General features: G+C 38.5%; 2 protein-coding genes across 2 annotated transcripts in view; both read right to left on the bottom strand.

Annotated features, from left to right (window-relative positions):
- LOC134212785 (histidine-rich glycoprotein-like) overlaps nt 1–16,048 on the bottom strand; it is a 299,313-nt gene that overhangs the window by 60,769 nt on the left and 222,496 nt on the right. The gene's annotated exons all lie outside the window — the stretch shown is intronic.
- LOC134212784 (calcium-independent phospholipase A2-gamma-like) lies at nt 217–15,104 on the bottom strand. Its single transcript, XM_062690948.1, has 6 exons — nt 14,906–15,104; nt 14,680–14,765; nt 14,140–14,551; nt 13,861–14,081; nt 13,352–13,778; nt 217–867 (listed from the first exon to the last, which is right to left on the bottom strand). Exons 1-6 carry the CDS (start codon nt 14,925–14,927, stop codon nt 620–622), a joined length of 1,416 nt encoding a protein of 471 aa, XP_062546932.1. The 5' UTR covers nt 14,928–15,104; the 3' UTR covers nt 217–619.

Raw genomic sequence — 16,048 nt, 5'->3', positions numbered from 1 at the left:
CATCATCATTTCTTTCTACCATACCGCAAACGATACCGCTCTGAATTCGGCGACTCTATCTTATCTTGAACAAAATCAGTTTTACAGTGTAATGCTGCTTCAGTATCAGGTGTAGATTGTAGATTCGGGCCGCCTGCCCGGAATAGCCAATCAACTTTATTTGCTGCTTTCTTTCCAATCTACCTCATGGAAAAAAAAACATCAGTTTGAATTTCGTTTTTTCTTCGTTTGAAAAACGTTTGTTTATTCGTGTAACCTTGCTTCTTATAACGTGGGAAGAAATATATCTACTTCGACCGGATAGTCCGGCTCGGTAACATAAATCACAGCGTAAACAAACTCTTTAGTCCATGACTAACAAAACCAGGCGTGTATAAGCTAATTACCCATAATACGGCGGTAAAAATAAAGTTCATCGAAATCAAATGAGCCGTCATTGAAAAATGAACCTGTCTCTATGTTCGCTTGGCGCTTCGTACGGAGATACTGTTTGTAGCAAAATTCTTACTTAATCTTTGGAGCTTAATAACTGACACGACTTCCTAACAATAAACAAGACCGTACTTCTGATCTGGCACGAGAGTACGTGGAACCTGAGAATGAACAAAAGCGGCAGAGTTTATCCACCGAAGGTAGCGCGCGCTATGGCATCGTACGCCTTGAGGAGGACACTTCGTTTGCGGGTTAGCAGATGTGAAACCAGCTCGAACTTGTCCTCGTTGCGGGCGAAGTACTCGGCCGTGTCGCGCTCGAGCTGGGCGATCTTCTCCGGACGCACCTCCACCATGGAGAGGAATTCGGTGAGGTACGGATTGAAGCGGAAATAGCGCCCCGGTGGCAACAGGTCACTCAGCATGGTGTGGGTCGCTATGAGAGAATTGTGGAAAATTAATAGAACTTATTATTCCTGTTATAAAACTTTTAAAAGCACTATTATATAATTACTATAACATGTACCCCATATCAATAATAATCGAAAATTCAGAATTGGAAGGTAAGTTGCTTTATTTTTCATTTTCGTGATTTTGATAGCATGATAGCAAAAAAACGGAACAAGGCCTCAGTTATGCTGAATAATATAGGTTATTTGAATGGTGTTTATGTCTCTTTCTATGCAGGTATCTAATTAGCAATTTTAGTATTCAGATGAAAATCATCAATCTATTTCACATATCTACATACATTTTTAATGTGCAACTCCGCGTCTCACATCTCACACACCTTTTAATCCATGATATAACACTGACAACCCCTAGCTTCTCAGCCTGTGTAGGAACTCTGTCAGTGCACGAATGATGAATACATTATTCTACATTATTCTACATTATTCACACATTATTCACTACATTATTCACACAAATCTGTCAAATTCTACTGACGCGCCATTTTTTAGTTTTGCGGTGTGTTTTATAGAAGAAAAAGACGTGCTGTTCGAAAGTTCAAAAGTTACATCAGCTCTTTATGATCAGCCAAATTATCCAGTCCGGACAGTATGTACTAGTAGGGATATGCGGGAATTTCGAAAAAAAAACGTTTCAGGTTATTCGAAACGTAAACATGGTGGAATCTAATTTTCTGATTTCATTTCTTTTCGTTAAATTCAATGTTATAAATTATAATAGGTGATCGAAGTATTGGCCATTGCTAGTCCCGCTCTTTATCCATCTTTTCTGACAGAGCTCGATTACAATGTTGATATTACTGTTCATCTTTGAGGTTTTGAGGCTACTGTTGATCCAGGTCATGTGTGATCAATCGGAACAAGTAATATTCGGAAGGTGCCCAATTTGTGGAACATGGCGGGTGGGATAGAACTTGCCATTTAACCATTTCTATATATGTAGAGCTCCGTGAAGCTGAGGGTTGTCATGCCTAAGAGCACCTCTACGGGAGTCCCCATCTGGGTCCATATCGCTATTTCCGGGCCCCTGATAGGGACCCACTTTTACACCGGAGGTATCTAAACGGGAATGTAAAATAAGAACGCAACTCAAAATAAACCGTGAGTCTCCAAATTTAGCGCCCCATACTGGGTTGCTAAATTTCCATACAGGGTTGCTATTTTGTGAAACGTCACTTTGTTATTGATAAAAAATTGCAGAAAAAATTTGTTTTTTCAGAACAATTTCGACGTAAATTAAAAAACAAGGAGAATATTCATTTTTTTAACTAGTGCCCCAGTTCAACTCCGCGAAGAAATAATTACAGTAATGGATCAGCTATAATGAGGAGCGATGCGCACCGGCGCCCGCTAGAGCCCGAAATATTCATGGATTTCTCGCGAAAGAAAATTCCACTGTTTTTATTTTGTTATTATAGTTATTTCAAGGGAAGGTCTTCCAGGAATGCCCTCAGAAGGTTCCTTTAGTAATTGTTCAGTATGTTCTTTAGGTAGTTCCTATAGAAAAGCTCCCGCAAGTTTATCATTTTTGTCGTTCATTTAAAAATAAATTGTTTTGGAAAATCATCTTGGATCCCTCCGGGAGTTCCCCAGCAATCTTTGTGTTCTTTTAAGAATCTTCCCAGAATAGTTTTAGGATTTCTTCCAAATTCTCTCGGGATTTTATTTATTGGAAAAGCCCTATATATTTTTTGTGGTTTCATTTGAAAACTCTCCGGATTATTTCGGATGTTGTTACAATTTTTTTTCTCCGAGACATCCTTCAGAGAAAAAAAAACTGTGGAAGCATTCCTGCTGGAATTTGTCAAGAGATTCTTGTGGGAAAACTGGTGGCAATTTCATGAGGAATTTCTTCGACTGCAAGTATAAATCCCCGGAAGAAATTCCAGAAGGAATAACGGTGAAAAAATTTACTACGACGGGTCTTCAGCTAGCCTTGGGATCAAAAGCGTAGAATTGCCCTCCGGAGATGACGAGTTAGATTCCCGATTCGGTCAAGGATGCTTTCGAGTATACCTATGGGCTCCATGGGCATAGTTGTCAGTTGTCACACAAAATACATACGCATGCAATGGGGGGCACAAAAACGCTTTAAATTGATAATTGATAAAATGCTAATAGAATACTAATTTCAGCAGCTAGCCAAGTTCCATTTGAAATGTAGAGCCATTGAAGAAGATGTTGACTACTTTTAGCAACGCCTGGTGGGAACTCAATATGTTTACGAAGTCGCTATACCTAAAACAAAAACCACCGGTGGGAAGATGGGGCGCTATCCTAAAATGGCACTCGGGAGGGAGCGCTATAATGAGAATAGCGATGAGGACTCCCGTGGAGGTGCTCTAAGAATTCGCCTTCTTTTGACTCTGCTCGTTTTGTGGCAGATTTTTAAAACTATACGACACTACCCATAATGCCAGAAAATTTTTGCTTCCGTTTTTTTTTTCCACTATTCGAACCAATCGGCGGTTTTTAACTAGTTTTGATTGGTGGCCACTCACAATCCTAGCTATTAGCCGGGAGTGTTAGTTTCGAATGTTAAGTTAAGTTAATAGATTCAAAGTTAAATTAATTCCGCCAGCGAAGATGTGATAAATATTCTAACTCGAGCGTGAAGTTTCTGGTTTCCGCATTTGGACTAATTTGGTGAGATTGTTTCAAAATATTTATTTTAATGCTTCTAATACTGAATAATACTGAATACGCCTTGGTTTTTGAGAATCTGGAAGTTTACTTATGGATCATTTATCCCAATGAGACACTATCGACGAATTTCGCGCCAACTCGACCAGATTTTGTTAGAAAAACTTTTTTTCCTTAAATATGTCACAGGAACATTATTCCCAGAAAAGTTAGATAATTGAAATACCTATCTGCAGAAAAAATTTCATCGATTTCTGAGATGAGGTTTTTTTGTAATATCGATTTTAATTTTTAAAACTATTTTTTTTTCAGTGTAGAAATCGGTTTTTTATTTTTTGGATATTTTTCCAAAAAACTTCAGGGAATTTCACGACAGTCCGCCATACAACACTTTTTTGTAGGTCTTGTCATTTTAGAGTTACATCGATTTTTTAAAATCAATGAAAAAAAAATTAGGCCCTTATCAAATGTTACTCTTGACAATTTTTGAAAAACTAAGTATGCAGAGTGGCTTAAAAATACCATATCTTTATGTCCACCAAGTTTCATTCGATTCTGAGATGGTGCTGCCAGCCCCATAGAAGAGTTGGCGTGAAATTCGTCTATCCCGAATTAGCCAGAGCCCCGAATCAGTCGTAACTTCATGTTTTTTCTTCATTTCAATAAAAAAAATGTTACTCAATAGCCCAAGTAACCAAAAGTACATTTGAAAGTACGTTTTTCGCTTAATCAGCTCAGTCAAGCTTAATCATAGCATAGCAACTTGTATCCTAAGAAAACAAATCCAAGCGACGGCATGCTACACATTTTTTGTCTAGTAATGGAACACGTGGGTATCTAACGGATAGAAATCAAGCTTACTCGTATGTTTTTGCATAGTTCCAAATCTAGGGAACCTTCATTATCATGATCGTTTTTGCTTGCTTACCACCCAGTGTACACTGAACTGTGTTCAGAGTTCAAAACTAAGAACAACAAGGGACGCTATTGACTCATATTCTGTTCAGAATGCATCTCTGCATTAAGTAATCCTTCAGGAATACAGTGAGAAAATTCACCTAAGATTTCTTCAAAAATTTCTCCAGGAATTTCTCAACTATCTCATCCAGTGATTTCTCCAGAAATTCTTTTTGAAATTTTCTTCATGAATTTTTTAACAGTTCGTCCGAGAGGGTTTGTAATTCCTAGTGAAAATAATATCAAATATTCTGAATTACACCTTCCATCGACCACAAACCATGGCCATGCAAAAGATGATTGCATCGATTGTAGTTTAAGTTTTTTTGGTACTTTCCTATGCCTATGAGCATCGTCGTGTTATGCAACGTACACACCAGTCAAGCAGTTTGACGAACATTGACTCCGCCCCCAAGAAAACGCTTCGGTTGCTGCTTTGTTTGAACGTGTGTGAAGTTGTTCGAACAACCATTTGACAGTTGGCGGCTCGGTTGGAAAAAATTAAAACGGTTTGATTTTGGTTTGAGTTGTCGGGGGTGGAGCCAAGGTTCGCCGAACATGTTTGAGCATTTGTAGTGAAGTTGCACAAGCCCCCATATATTTTTTGATGGTTGGTGCTTGAGTTGATGCTTCGGTCGTTCGTGTGTGATATTGTTGGTCGAATAAATTGATTGTTCGTGTCGCTGTTGGTAAAACTTGATGGATGTTTGAATAAACGAGAGGAGGAGTCAATGTTGGTCAAACTGCTTGACCGTGTGTACGTTCCATTAGTGTTATGACAAAGGAAAGCAAAAAAAATCTACTTAGAAACCTCACAGTTAAAACTGTAGAAGTGCTTGATGAGCACCAAGCTGCGATCCGGCAATTTTCAAATGGAGAATGTAGTGCCAACAAAAAAGATCAGATGAGAGAAATCCTACAGAAATTAACAGGAATTGGTGGAAGAAATTTTCCCATCCGGAAATCTGGGACACGTATTATTTGTTCCTCAGAACTTCTGGATAAGAGAGTCCCTAGAACTCACATGTAAGGAATACTTGGAGCAAATAAAAAAACCGGGAGTATAAATCAAACCTTAGCCATCCCTAACACTCCCCCTTCCCACCGAAACATTTTAACAGGAATTCTTGTAGAAGGAACTTTTCAGGAATCCTATCGAAGGAATTCCCAAGAATACAAGGAGAAGGAATTTCCTAAAATTAATAGGACAAGATTTACTCATAATTCGTGAGGGAGAAAATCACCCAAATAATTAGAGATAGATTGGTCTAGTTTTTCTAGGATAAGGTGAGTAATTCGCCAGGATCTTCGAAAGATAAATTCCTCCAAATTCCTTAAGAAAAAATTCATTTTAACTCCTGGGGAAGGCATTCCACAAAATTCGACCGAGAGGAATAGCCCTGATCTTTTGAAGGGGCAATACCCAAAAAAAAACCGAAATGAGAATACCGGAGAATTTCTGTAGACGGAATTCTTGTAGGAGAAATATTTGTTTATTTATCGTTATTTTTTAATAATAATCATCTTCTGACATCTGATATCTCAATTACTCAATTACAAGGATAAAAATGTTCCCTAAATCTAATTATTATACAAACATCCAGTAGCCTTGCGAGCAAAGGCGTAGGATTGCCAATTCGGAGATGGCGAGTTCGATTCTCGGTCGGTCTAGGATGTTTTCGGGTGGGAAACATTCTTGACACCCTGAGCATAGTGTATCCATTGTATTTACTTGCCACACAAGATGCATACTTATGCAATGGTGGGCATAGAAAAGCTTTTCAATTTAATAACTGAGGAAATGCTAGTAGAAATATAAGTGAAAAGCCGGCCAAGTTCCAGTTGGAATGTAGAACCATTGAAAGAAGAAGAAGATACAAACATGAATAAAATATACTCATAATACAGCAATCAGAATACATTAAAAATATATCAATACAATAAAACAGGACTTAGTTTTCTGTTAAGTGGTGCCTCGAAAGTATGCTGCAAAAAGTCGTTTTAGAGCAGGTGGCGATGGATTAAAATCAAATTGAAATATCCTGAAGGAGAAATTCTCCAAAAATACTAATGTAAAAATATTCCTCAATTCTTGTATAACGAGTTCCTAGAATTCCTGAAGAAGAATTTCTCCAAAATATCTGGGGGAACATTCAAGAAAAAACGAATATCTGGGTTGAAGGGAGTGGAGGGGCTGGTGTGCTGCAGATCTTTAGATTTTTTGGTGAAATAATTTCCCATAATTCCTGTATGGTCAAGTTTTCTAGAGACCTAGAGAAAGTGTTCAGAATTCAAGAAAAATGACAGTCTGCAGGAGGCAAAGTTTCCTGAAATCCTTGGAGGAAGAATTCTCCATAATGAAGGGATAAATAATCAGAACTCCTAGGTTGGAATTCTCAAGAATTTCTAGAGAATGTATAACCCTGTATTCTTGAAATATGAGAAGCCCAGAATTCCTAAGTTGGAATTTCGCAGAATTTCTAGGAGGAGATTTTCTCAAAATGTTTAGTGTGGGAATTTTCCCGAATTATAGGAGGAGTCTTGAATAACCAGAATTTCTGCAGAAAGAATCACTGGTGGCGGAGCGCTCAGAATTTCAGAATCCCAGAATTCCAGGAGAAGTATTTTCCCAGGAAGGGTTAGTAAAAAGCTACCAGGAGGATTTCCTGGTTTAATACCATTTAGGTGTTCACTAATATTTATAGCTCTTTTATGTGTGAAATGGCTTCATGGTGCTTTGTCATTACCAGAAATACTATGCTGATCACCGTTCTCAACCATCTGATGGCAGCTCACATCATTACAAAACCAGATTTCTTTAGAAACGATAGCGTATCTGGCAATTATGAGAGAGTTATGTTCCTGTCCGACTTTGTGTTCCACATCGTTTAAATACAATGATCCATAATCTTTTCATTTCCTAAGCTTCCCTCTAGCAAGTTAAATATTGAGCGTAACGGATCGTTTTCCAATTTTTGAGCTAATTTCTAATTAAAAACTCATTCTAATTAATCAACTCAAAAACTACTATAGGCCCTGAGAGCTGCTGGCTTTTTTATTCGTTTATGCTGATTGTGGTCCATAGAACTGAATTGGGTGAGCGTTCAACATTTTTTTAGTTAGTGGAGTTAGGTCTGCACTCCTTAGTCTGCACTCCGGGGCCCTCCTTAGCCGTGACGCGCCACTACAAAGCAAGACCATGCTGAGGGTGGCTGGGTTCGATTCCCGGTGCCGGTCTAGGCAATTTTCGGATTGGAAATTGTCTCGACTTCCCTGGGCATAAAAGTATCATCGTGTTAGCCTCATGATAAACGAATGCAAAAATGGTAACCTGGTTTAGAAACCTCGCAGTTGATAACTGTGGAAGTGCTAAATGAACACTAAGCTGCGAGGCGGCTCTGTCCCCGTGTGGGGATGTAATGCCAATAAGAAGAAGAAGAAGGTCTGCACGCGTATCCAAACGGCTGTTATCTCGTCTTCTAAGTGAATAATGCGCTTTGTATTCCATAGAACCAAATTGAATATGTTTTTTTCTTCAAGAATTATTTTATTTCTGATTTTCATAGAATTACGCCCTATTGACTGTTAGATCTTTCCAAAGCTCTATGAGATCCATATATCCAAAATGGATAAACCTTAAACAAGAAATCAAATACTATTTCATCCAAATGATCACTAACAGCATATTTATTTTTAGAAGAAGCAAATAGAGCATGTTTCATTTCAAAAAGGAGCTGATAGATCTTTTATTTCCCTTAAGGCGCGGTGTGGCGGCGTACAGCCGAACTGGCATTTTTTATATCCTCATGATTTTTTTCTTCTCGTTTTTCAAGGCAATGCAATGTATTGGATCTACTCGCTTTTTTATGCATTTTTTACGCGGTACGTGAACCTACGTAAAAAGTTGAAAAACCTTCGATATATTTTATTAAAATGACGATTTTGTGAAAGTCAGGAATAGAATGTTATTGTTTTTTATGTGACTTTTGAGAATTTAAATTGGATAGTATATTTTACTCACTTTATGGGTTGTCGAATATGTAACAAAAATTTGTGGAACGCCATTTTGAGTAGATCAGGCTTATATAGGAAGTGTTTGTATGTAACACGAATCAGTAAAACTTTGGCTCACAAGACATTGCTGTAAATCCATCGTGAGAATTGAAGTATTTCGGCGTAGTTGACATGGTACACCGTACACCAATTACCCTCAACTCCAGAAAAATTTGGAGAACCTAACCGTGGAGTAACCGTGAAACAGTTACTTGATTTTTAAAATATTGGATTAAAACTGTATGCATAACGTAAAAACAATTCAATAGAAATTCCGCGGAAAAATATAAAAATTTCGTTTGGTTTCGTAAAATTTCAAATTAAATGGAACCTTAATTTTATATCGTTTCGAAGCCACGGAAATTTCTATTAATTCGTTTCATTTCGGACCAACACTTAAACATTTTAAATTTCGTTTTGTTTCGCCAGGAAAAATGTGTTATCGCATACCTTTAAGTACTAGGGTGTTTATAAGCTTCCGTTTGGGAGACGAGCCAGCCTAGGGCTGAAAGTCTCCTTAATAAAGATACAAAAAAAAACTTCCGTTTGGTGGTATTTTAAAGAGGACGTCCAGAAACCACGTGTTTTTTGTTTCCTTGTCGGGAATTTTCATTACTGCGACTATTTTTCTAGCTATGTCACCATGGCGTATCACTATTTGAAGTGAGCGCCAATGTTTGACTAACAGCTTCTCCCCAACACGGCTCGGTCTTTCGAATGAAATGCACCATCGAATTGGGATGTGTTCTGCCAACCTCAAGTGGTCCTATAAACCCCTTGGTGAAGAACTTTCAGGGCCCTTGGAGTGATAAAACGTTTCGATTGCATGACATTAGTTGCGTTCCTAAAATTGGTTTCAATTGGCCTTCAGCTTAATACGAAGAGAAGAAGTTGATAAGCTGCAAAAAGGTTCTGGTCCCGTAAACTGGCTTGAGTCTCGCCAGCATATCGGCTTTTTCGACTATTTTTGGAGTGACTGAATGCATTCCCAAACCGACTTTAAAGCATTCAAAGCTGCTTGGCTGTCGGACATAATGCATATATCTGAGGGTCTGTAATTTCTACTTCCGCTTAAAATACGGATGACCAGCTACCCATGGGAATCGATATATCTATCCCAGGACCAGTAACTCTTGCTCCCACTTGGATGTTCATGGAGAAAAATGTGGTAGAACCAACCTGATTCTGATTCAAATCAACAATATTTTTGCATTGATTTATGAATAACAATATTTTTGGTTGATACAACCACAAATAAGGTTGAATCAACCATACGCGATAGTTGATTCACCTATCGGATATATTTATTTCAATCATGCGTTTCGGCTGTCAAATATTACATCAGAAAACAATAATATTCATGGTTGTTTTTACTTTCCAAAATGCTACGAAACTACTTTATCGACACTAAGATGACATCAACAAAATAGGAAAATGTGACAGAAGCAGAATCGAACTAGTAACAAGGGGAGTAAGAGTCATCCACCTTACCTCTGCTCCAATCTTACTTCTTGTAGACAGGATAATTTATGTTTCTACTGTTTCTACAGTTTTACCATATTACGAAATGGTTGTCAAAACAACGATTTTATTATTATTTCAATCGCATGATTGAAACAACAATAGAAATCAATTGAAGGAAGCAATGAATCTTCGTTGAAACAACAATGTTGCAGATTGAATCAACAATATTGTTTGGTACAACAATAGAAATAGTTGTTTTAATCTTGCAAAATTCTCCTGCGTGTTCAATTTTGAACCGTCAGTATAAAACGTAATCGATCCTGAGCGAAGTTTGGGTGCTCCATACAACCATGTACTACGCTCAGGGTAAACTACGTTGAATAGTCGATTGAAATTGTATTCTTGTATTGTATTCTCCATCCAGTCTTCATAGTTTATTACTAGGAAGTTTATACTGAAGTCTTTTAGAATGCTAAGATAACCCTTAACCCTCGAAGCCTGAACGTACATATAATCACTAAAAAATCATAACTTCTGCATTTCTCAACCTATTGCGACAATCGACCCCTCAAAACAATTGCTCAGAGCTCTAGTTTCTGGAAATGAGATAATATTTTGAATTGGCCACTGGGTTCCGGGAATATTCCGAGGTGTACTAGGGTAGGTTTTTTGGCAGCCGTGGAAACACTTGTTTAGTACTTCTATGAGTCAACGTTCGACATGTCAAACTTCTTGATTTTGCAAAAAACGATCAATTGAGACCATCCTGATAGTTTTTCGACAAGTTGCCGGTTAAAATGGCTATTTTTGATCATTTTTAAAGCCTCACTTGCGACACCTCAAACTTCATGATTTCACAAAAAAAAAAGATCTATGGAGCTCATTTTGAGGGTTTCTAAACAAGTTGGACATGCTAAGGGATGTTCCGGAATAGTCAAAAAACACGCTTCGCTTGCGACATCACAAATTTCATGATTTTGTGAAAGAAGATCAATGGAGTCAATTTTGAGGGTTTCTGGACAAGTTGGGTATGTTCCGGAATTTTCCAGAATAGTGCCCACGAAGAAAATGACGAGCTTTGATCATTTAAGAAGCTTCGCTTGCGACATCTCAAAATTCATGATTTTGCAAAAATAAAATCAATGGAGTTCATTTTGAGGGTTTCTGAATAAGTTGGACATGATCCGAAATCTTTCGGAATAGAGCTCCTGGGGAAAATAGCAATTTCTGATCACTTACGAAGCCTCGATTGTGTCATTTCAAACTTCATGATTTTCCAAAACAAGATTGAAATATTCCATGTTTTATTTTGCATCCATTGTTTCATGGCAAAAGTCAGTGCTGTTAAATCAGTTCTCGATTTTTCTCTGTTGGTTTCGGGTAGGGACGTTCCGATACTTCCGATATATCGGAATATCGATATTTTTGTTTCGATATCCGATATTTTTGTATCGATATTTTGCTTTCAATATATCGGTCATATCGATATTTTTGCTTTCGATATCGATATATTGAATCAGAACAAAGTAACAAAAAACAAAAATAACAATTGCAATGTATTTTCTGAAAGAAAATACTTCAAAATGATGATGGCTATGACAATTTTTCTCGGTAGTGTGAGGTGTGCGCTGCCATCACAAATAGTTTTGGCAACTTGACACTTTGCATGGACCGCCGTTGTGCAACATCTGATCCTTGAATCCTCACGTGAATTCAATTAAATTTTTGAGGTGTTCCTATGATAAATTAGATAAATTACCTTTAGAAATTAGGAACAGATCTGTAAAAATGAGAATTCCAAAGAATTTGAAAACAGGAAAACTTTCTTCCGTTATTCAAAAGAATGCCCCGTAGGAATTAAAGAGAATTTCCTTGAAATATTTCTACGGAATTTCTGATGAAAGTTTAGATTTTTTTCCGATTGAAATTTTTGGGTAAATTTTGAAGAATGTCCAGGGAATTTCATGTGAAAAAACGATGAAAAATAAAAAGAATTTTCTTTTTTAGTTAAGAATATTCCAATGGATTTTTCCGTGAATATTCTGAATTTTCTTTGAAAATTAAAATAAAAAAACTTCCGTGGAACCTCTGAAGAAAGAATTTTCTGTTGTTAAGAATCAGAATAACCCGAGGAGAAATACAGAAAACTTGTCAGTAGAATTTCAGCAAATTTATCAATACTTCAGTTGATTTTTCCGAACGAACGAAAAGTATCGAGTATCATGCCGAAAATGCTGCCACTACCGATTAAAACTACGACGATCGCCTCCGCCGATGATTGTTAGACTAGCACACTCTAGCTAAACAGATTGGATTGAGTAATAGAAAAAAAGTAATTTCCAATCATTATTGTAAAGGGGAAATACGGTAATACGATAAAATTGAATAACTACAAAAAATAAATTCCAAATATTCTCGTTTCTGAAATATCATATGATTTTCCGATATATCGATATTTTCATTCCAATATATCGGTGATATCGATACTTTGATTCGATTATCGTATCGAATCAAATATCGATATTTTGAAGTATCGGAACGTCCCTAGTTTCGGGAACAATAAAGCCTGTCCACGTTATATTTCGGACACCCATCCTCTAACGCGATTTTTAAACATTTTTACGAACTACGGAGACAATCCGTTTACAGCTTTCAGCATGTTTTAACTCACGTCTTAATTGATTAAATGGCGACAACTCTATTGAGCATTATAGAACTGTCCGAAATCTAACGTGGACAAGCTTTAGCTTGTTCGCTCAGGGTCCCTATCCGCCGGAATGGTGCTGCCATCTTATATATAGTTCTCGGGAAATAGCATTTCTCATTTAGCCATTAGAAGCCATAATAGACACCTCCTGGATGTACACTAAACAAACGCTCGATCAATCGGGACAGATTGGTTTAAAGTCCCACCTGACACCAAGACTAGGATAGTGCACTTTGAGCGGCACACGTTTGCTTTGTTAGGGATTTGTTAGGGACTGCTTGCGGATACATGCAGCTTTTTCTAGAATCCCATGTTAAATCCCACCACATTCTAAGCTGGTTTAGAGAAGGACAACTGTGCCAAGGCTACACTATAGACCGTGCAGATAATTATAAATACACTTGAAAAAGTTGGTATCAATTGGAATGGCGTTTTATATTTCATGAAAATGTCAATGCCTCCTATAGATTACAATAGATTACTAAGTTGAAAAGCAGGCCAATTTCCAGTTGGTATGTAGAGCCATTGAAAAAAAAGACTATTGATTCAAATCTGTTTGCGACTATATCTATCATATATCATTCCTCCAGCCCTGTTAAACCATCGATGAAAATCATCTTACTTACCTTCCGTATCAGTCGCCGAGTCCAGAATCCTTAAAAATTTCGTCTTCCACGAACTAGACAGCGACGTTTGCTCGATGATGTTTTTGCTGATGATCTTCTGGCCATCCTTCCAGTCTCTCGTACGGGTCCGTCCCGTTCCGAACGACACGACACAATGTATCGGCTCGTTCGGCCATAAACATTTCGCTTCATGGATGGCCACCGCCGTCGGATTGTTATACAATATTCCGCCATCCTGATGCAGTTGCCCGTCCAGCTGGAAGTCGCCGAAATAGGCTGGCGCTGCCGAGGACGCACGCACTACCTCCCAAATGCGCGCCGTATGACTGCCCGAGTAGACCGAATGTGAGTCCAGCGGAAAGGTGTAGTTTCGAAATACGTGCGCTTCTATGTGCTCCTCGCAGATCGTGTTCGATACAAAGCAAAACTATTGGAAGTAGGAAAATTGCTTTACATTCTCTATTCGATCGCAGATGACTGATGTACACATGCAATTGTGAGTAAATTACCTTGGGAACATTGGGTAACTTTGAAGTGTCTATTATTCGACGATATCCTAGGTGCTGTTTCAGTAAACTTTCCCACAATTCAATATCATAGTATGCATGTGATAACACTATACGTGATGCACCGGTTAGTTTATCCAACGTGGATGGCCGGTGGAACATTCTATGGCTTAATTTCTTGTAGAGGACTATGCTTTCATCAAGGGTGAGATTTTTTTCCGACACTAAAAAAAATAATTTTCAGTTAGTACCAGTCCTAATCTAACTACTGTATTGACATACGTAAAGCACATAAGAGAATGGCTCCTGTCGATACCCCACAAACCAAGTCGAACAGCTCAAATATCTTTTTTCCAGTCATTTTCTCAATCCGCCTGAGCAGCTCAGCCACGATAAGTCCTCGTATGCCGCCTCCATCGACGCTTAGGATTCGGATTCCTCGACTGGGTAGCGGCGGAACGTACCCTAGCAGAGCTAATCCTAGTCGGGCATGTTCCACAATTACCTTATCGGGGGAATACTGAAGTTCTTTGAGCAACTCAATGGCTCCTTCATGGATGGCAAATTTCTTCTCATCTGGTGATCGTTCCAACTTGTCCACCAATTCATGGAGAACCTGTCGCTGACGCTCAACTGGTATCGCCTTGCGACGCAGATCCATCAGGGCATGACGCGTTTGTGATTGATTCGAGCGCTGAGAGAACAGAATCATAAATGTATAGATAGTGGATCGAATGCTACCGACCAAAAATCGATTTCACAAGAATAGCAAATTATGTAATGTGCAATCTCAGTGAAACCATCAATCGATTAATGGCTTACCGTTTGCTGTTTCGGAAAACTCTCTGGGACACTCCATGCCTCTACAGTAGGGAACAATCTAGTGGCAACTATTGGCAGTCTACTACCTGTTTACAGAATGACAACAAAGTACAACATTGCTATCAGAAACCTAACACATGAACATCTTTAATCTAAGCACAGAAATCAAAACTGAACACTGGTGGAATTTCAACACTAGATTTCTCTATGTTACCACGAAACGAACCAATTGATTTCCAGCTGCTCATGTTTTACCACTTATCAGCACTATAATAGCGGAGAATTTGATGCACAATACATTATTTTTAGTAGCTACGCAGCGAACGCAGAAATTTTCAACTTAAAGAATAAGAAATAGAAGACTCACAACATAGCTCAGATCACGCCACTATCTAAATGCGTGGTGCCATGGGGAGTGAACACAAAGGTAGGTATCTGATGATGCTGCTAAGTCCACCAATACCTCTCCGAACAAAATTTGACCACCAGTGAAAGAAAGCATAAGCATAAACACCATCTCCACATCGCATATATTCGTGCTCGTGTGAGTGAAGGCGTCGAAAGCATAAACGAGAAACAAAACAAATCGTGGAAAACCTTCAGCTGGATGCACACCGCGTCGCGTCGTCAGCTGATGCCTTCACATGAAAGCAACGCCGATAGGCATGGGAGTGTGGTTTAAAATGTTCGCATAAACCTAAACCTTCCTAATGCATTAGAAAAAAGTTACACATTGTGCATTGGGGTCCATTTGGACCCAAGATTTCATCTCGATCACAAAAACTCAAATTTCAACCGATTTTCGATCTTTAGGCACCAAACGAAAGCTGTAGGTTCCAATAACAAGGCCACGGGGTGATTCATCCAAATTGACCACTCTAGTCCCCGGGGAACCTGTGCTAAAGAGGTACTGTTTGAGCTTCTCAATTTGGCACCAAATTATCGAGTTTCGTGTTATGAAACATAAAATTGCTTGCAAATATGTGCTCTGATGATCCCAACTGTATTTGCTATATTGTATATGCCATTTCTGGGCAAATTTATCCCTCGAGCGGTCATCGGAAAGCCCTCTGGAAGATCCGGAACATCCGTAAAACGGCCAATTCCAAAAGTTTATCCTAGAGCTCCGCGATTTTTTCGTAATGATTCATTCTGGCAAATTGTGGGTGCAATCAATAGTTTAAGCCCTCTGTGACCTACAAATGTCCCAGAAACGGTCCTCCGGAAGATCCGGAACATCCGTAAAACGGCCAATTCCAAAAGTGTATCCTAGAGCTCCACGATTTTTTTTCGTAATGATTCATTCTGGGAAATTGTGGGTGCAATCAATAGGTAAAGTCTTCTGTGACCTCCAGATGTCCCAGAAACG

This window comes from Armigeres subalbatus, chromosome 2, assembly GCF_024139115.2.
Source record: "Armigeres subalbatus isolate Guangzhou_Male chromosome 2, GZ_Asu_2, whole genome shotgun sequence".
Classification (NCBI taxonomy): domain Eukaryota; kingdom Metazoa; phylum Arthropoda; class Insecta; order Diptera; family Culicidae; genus Armigeres; species Armigeres subalbatus.
This window is presented reverse-complemented; position numbering and strand designations above follow the sequence as displayed.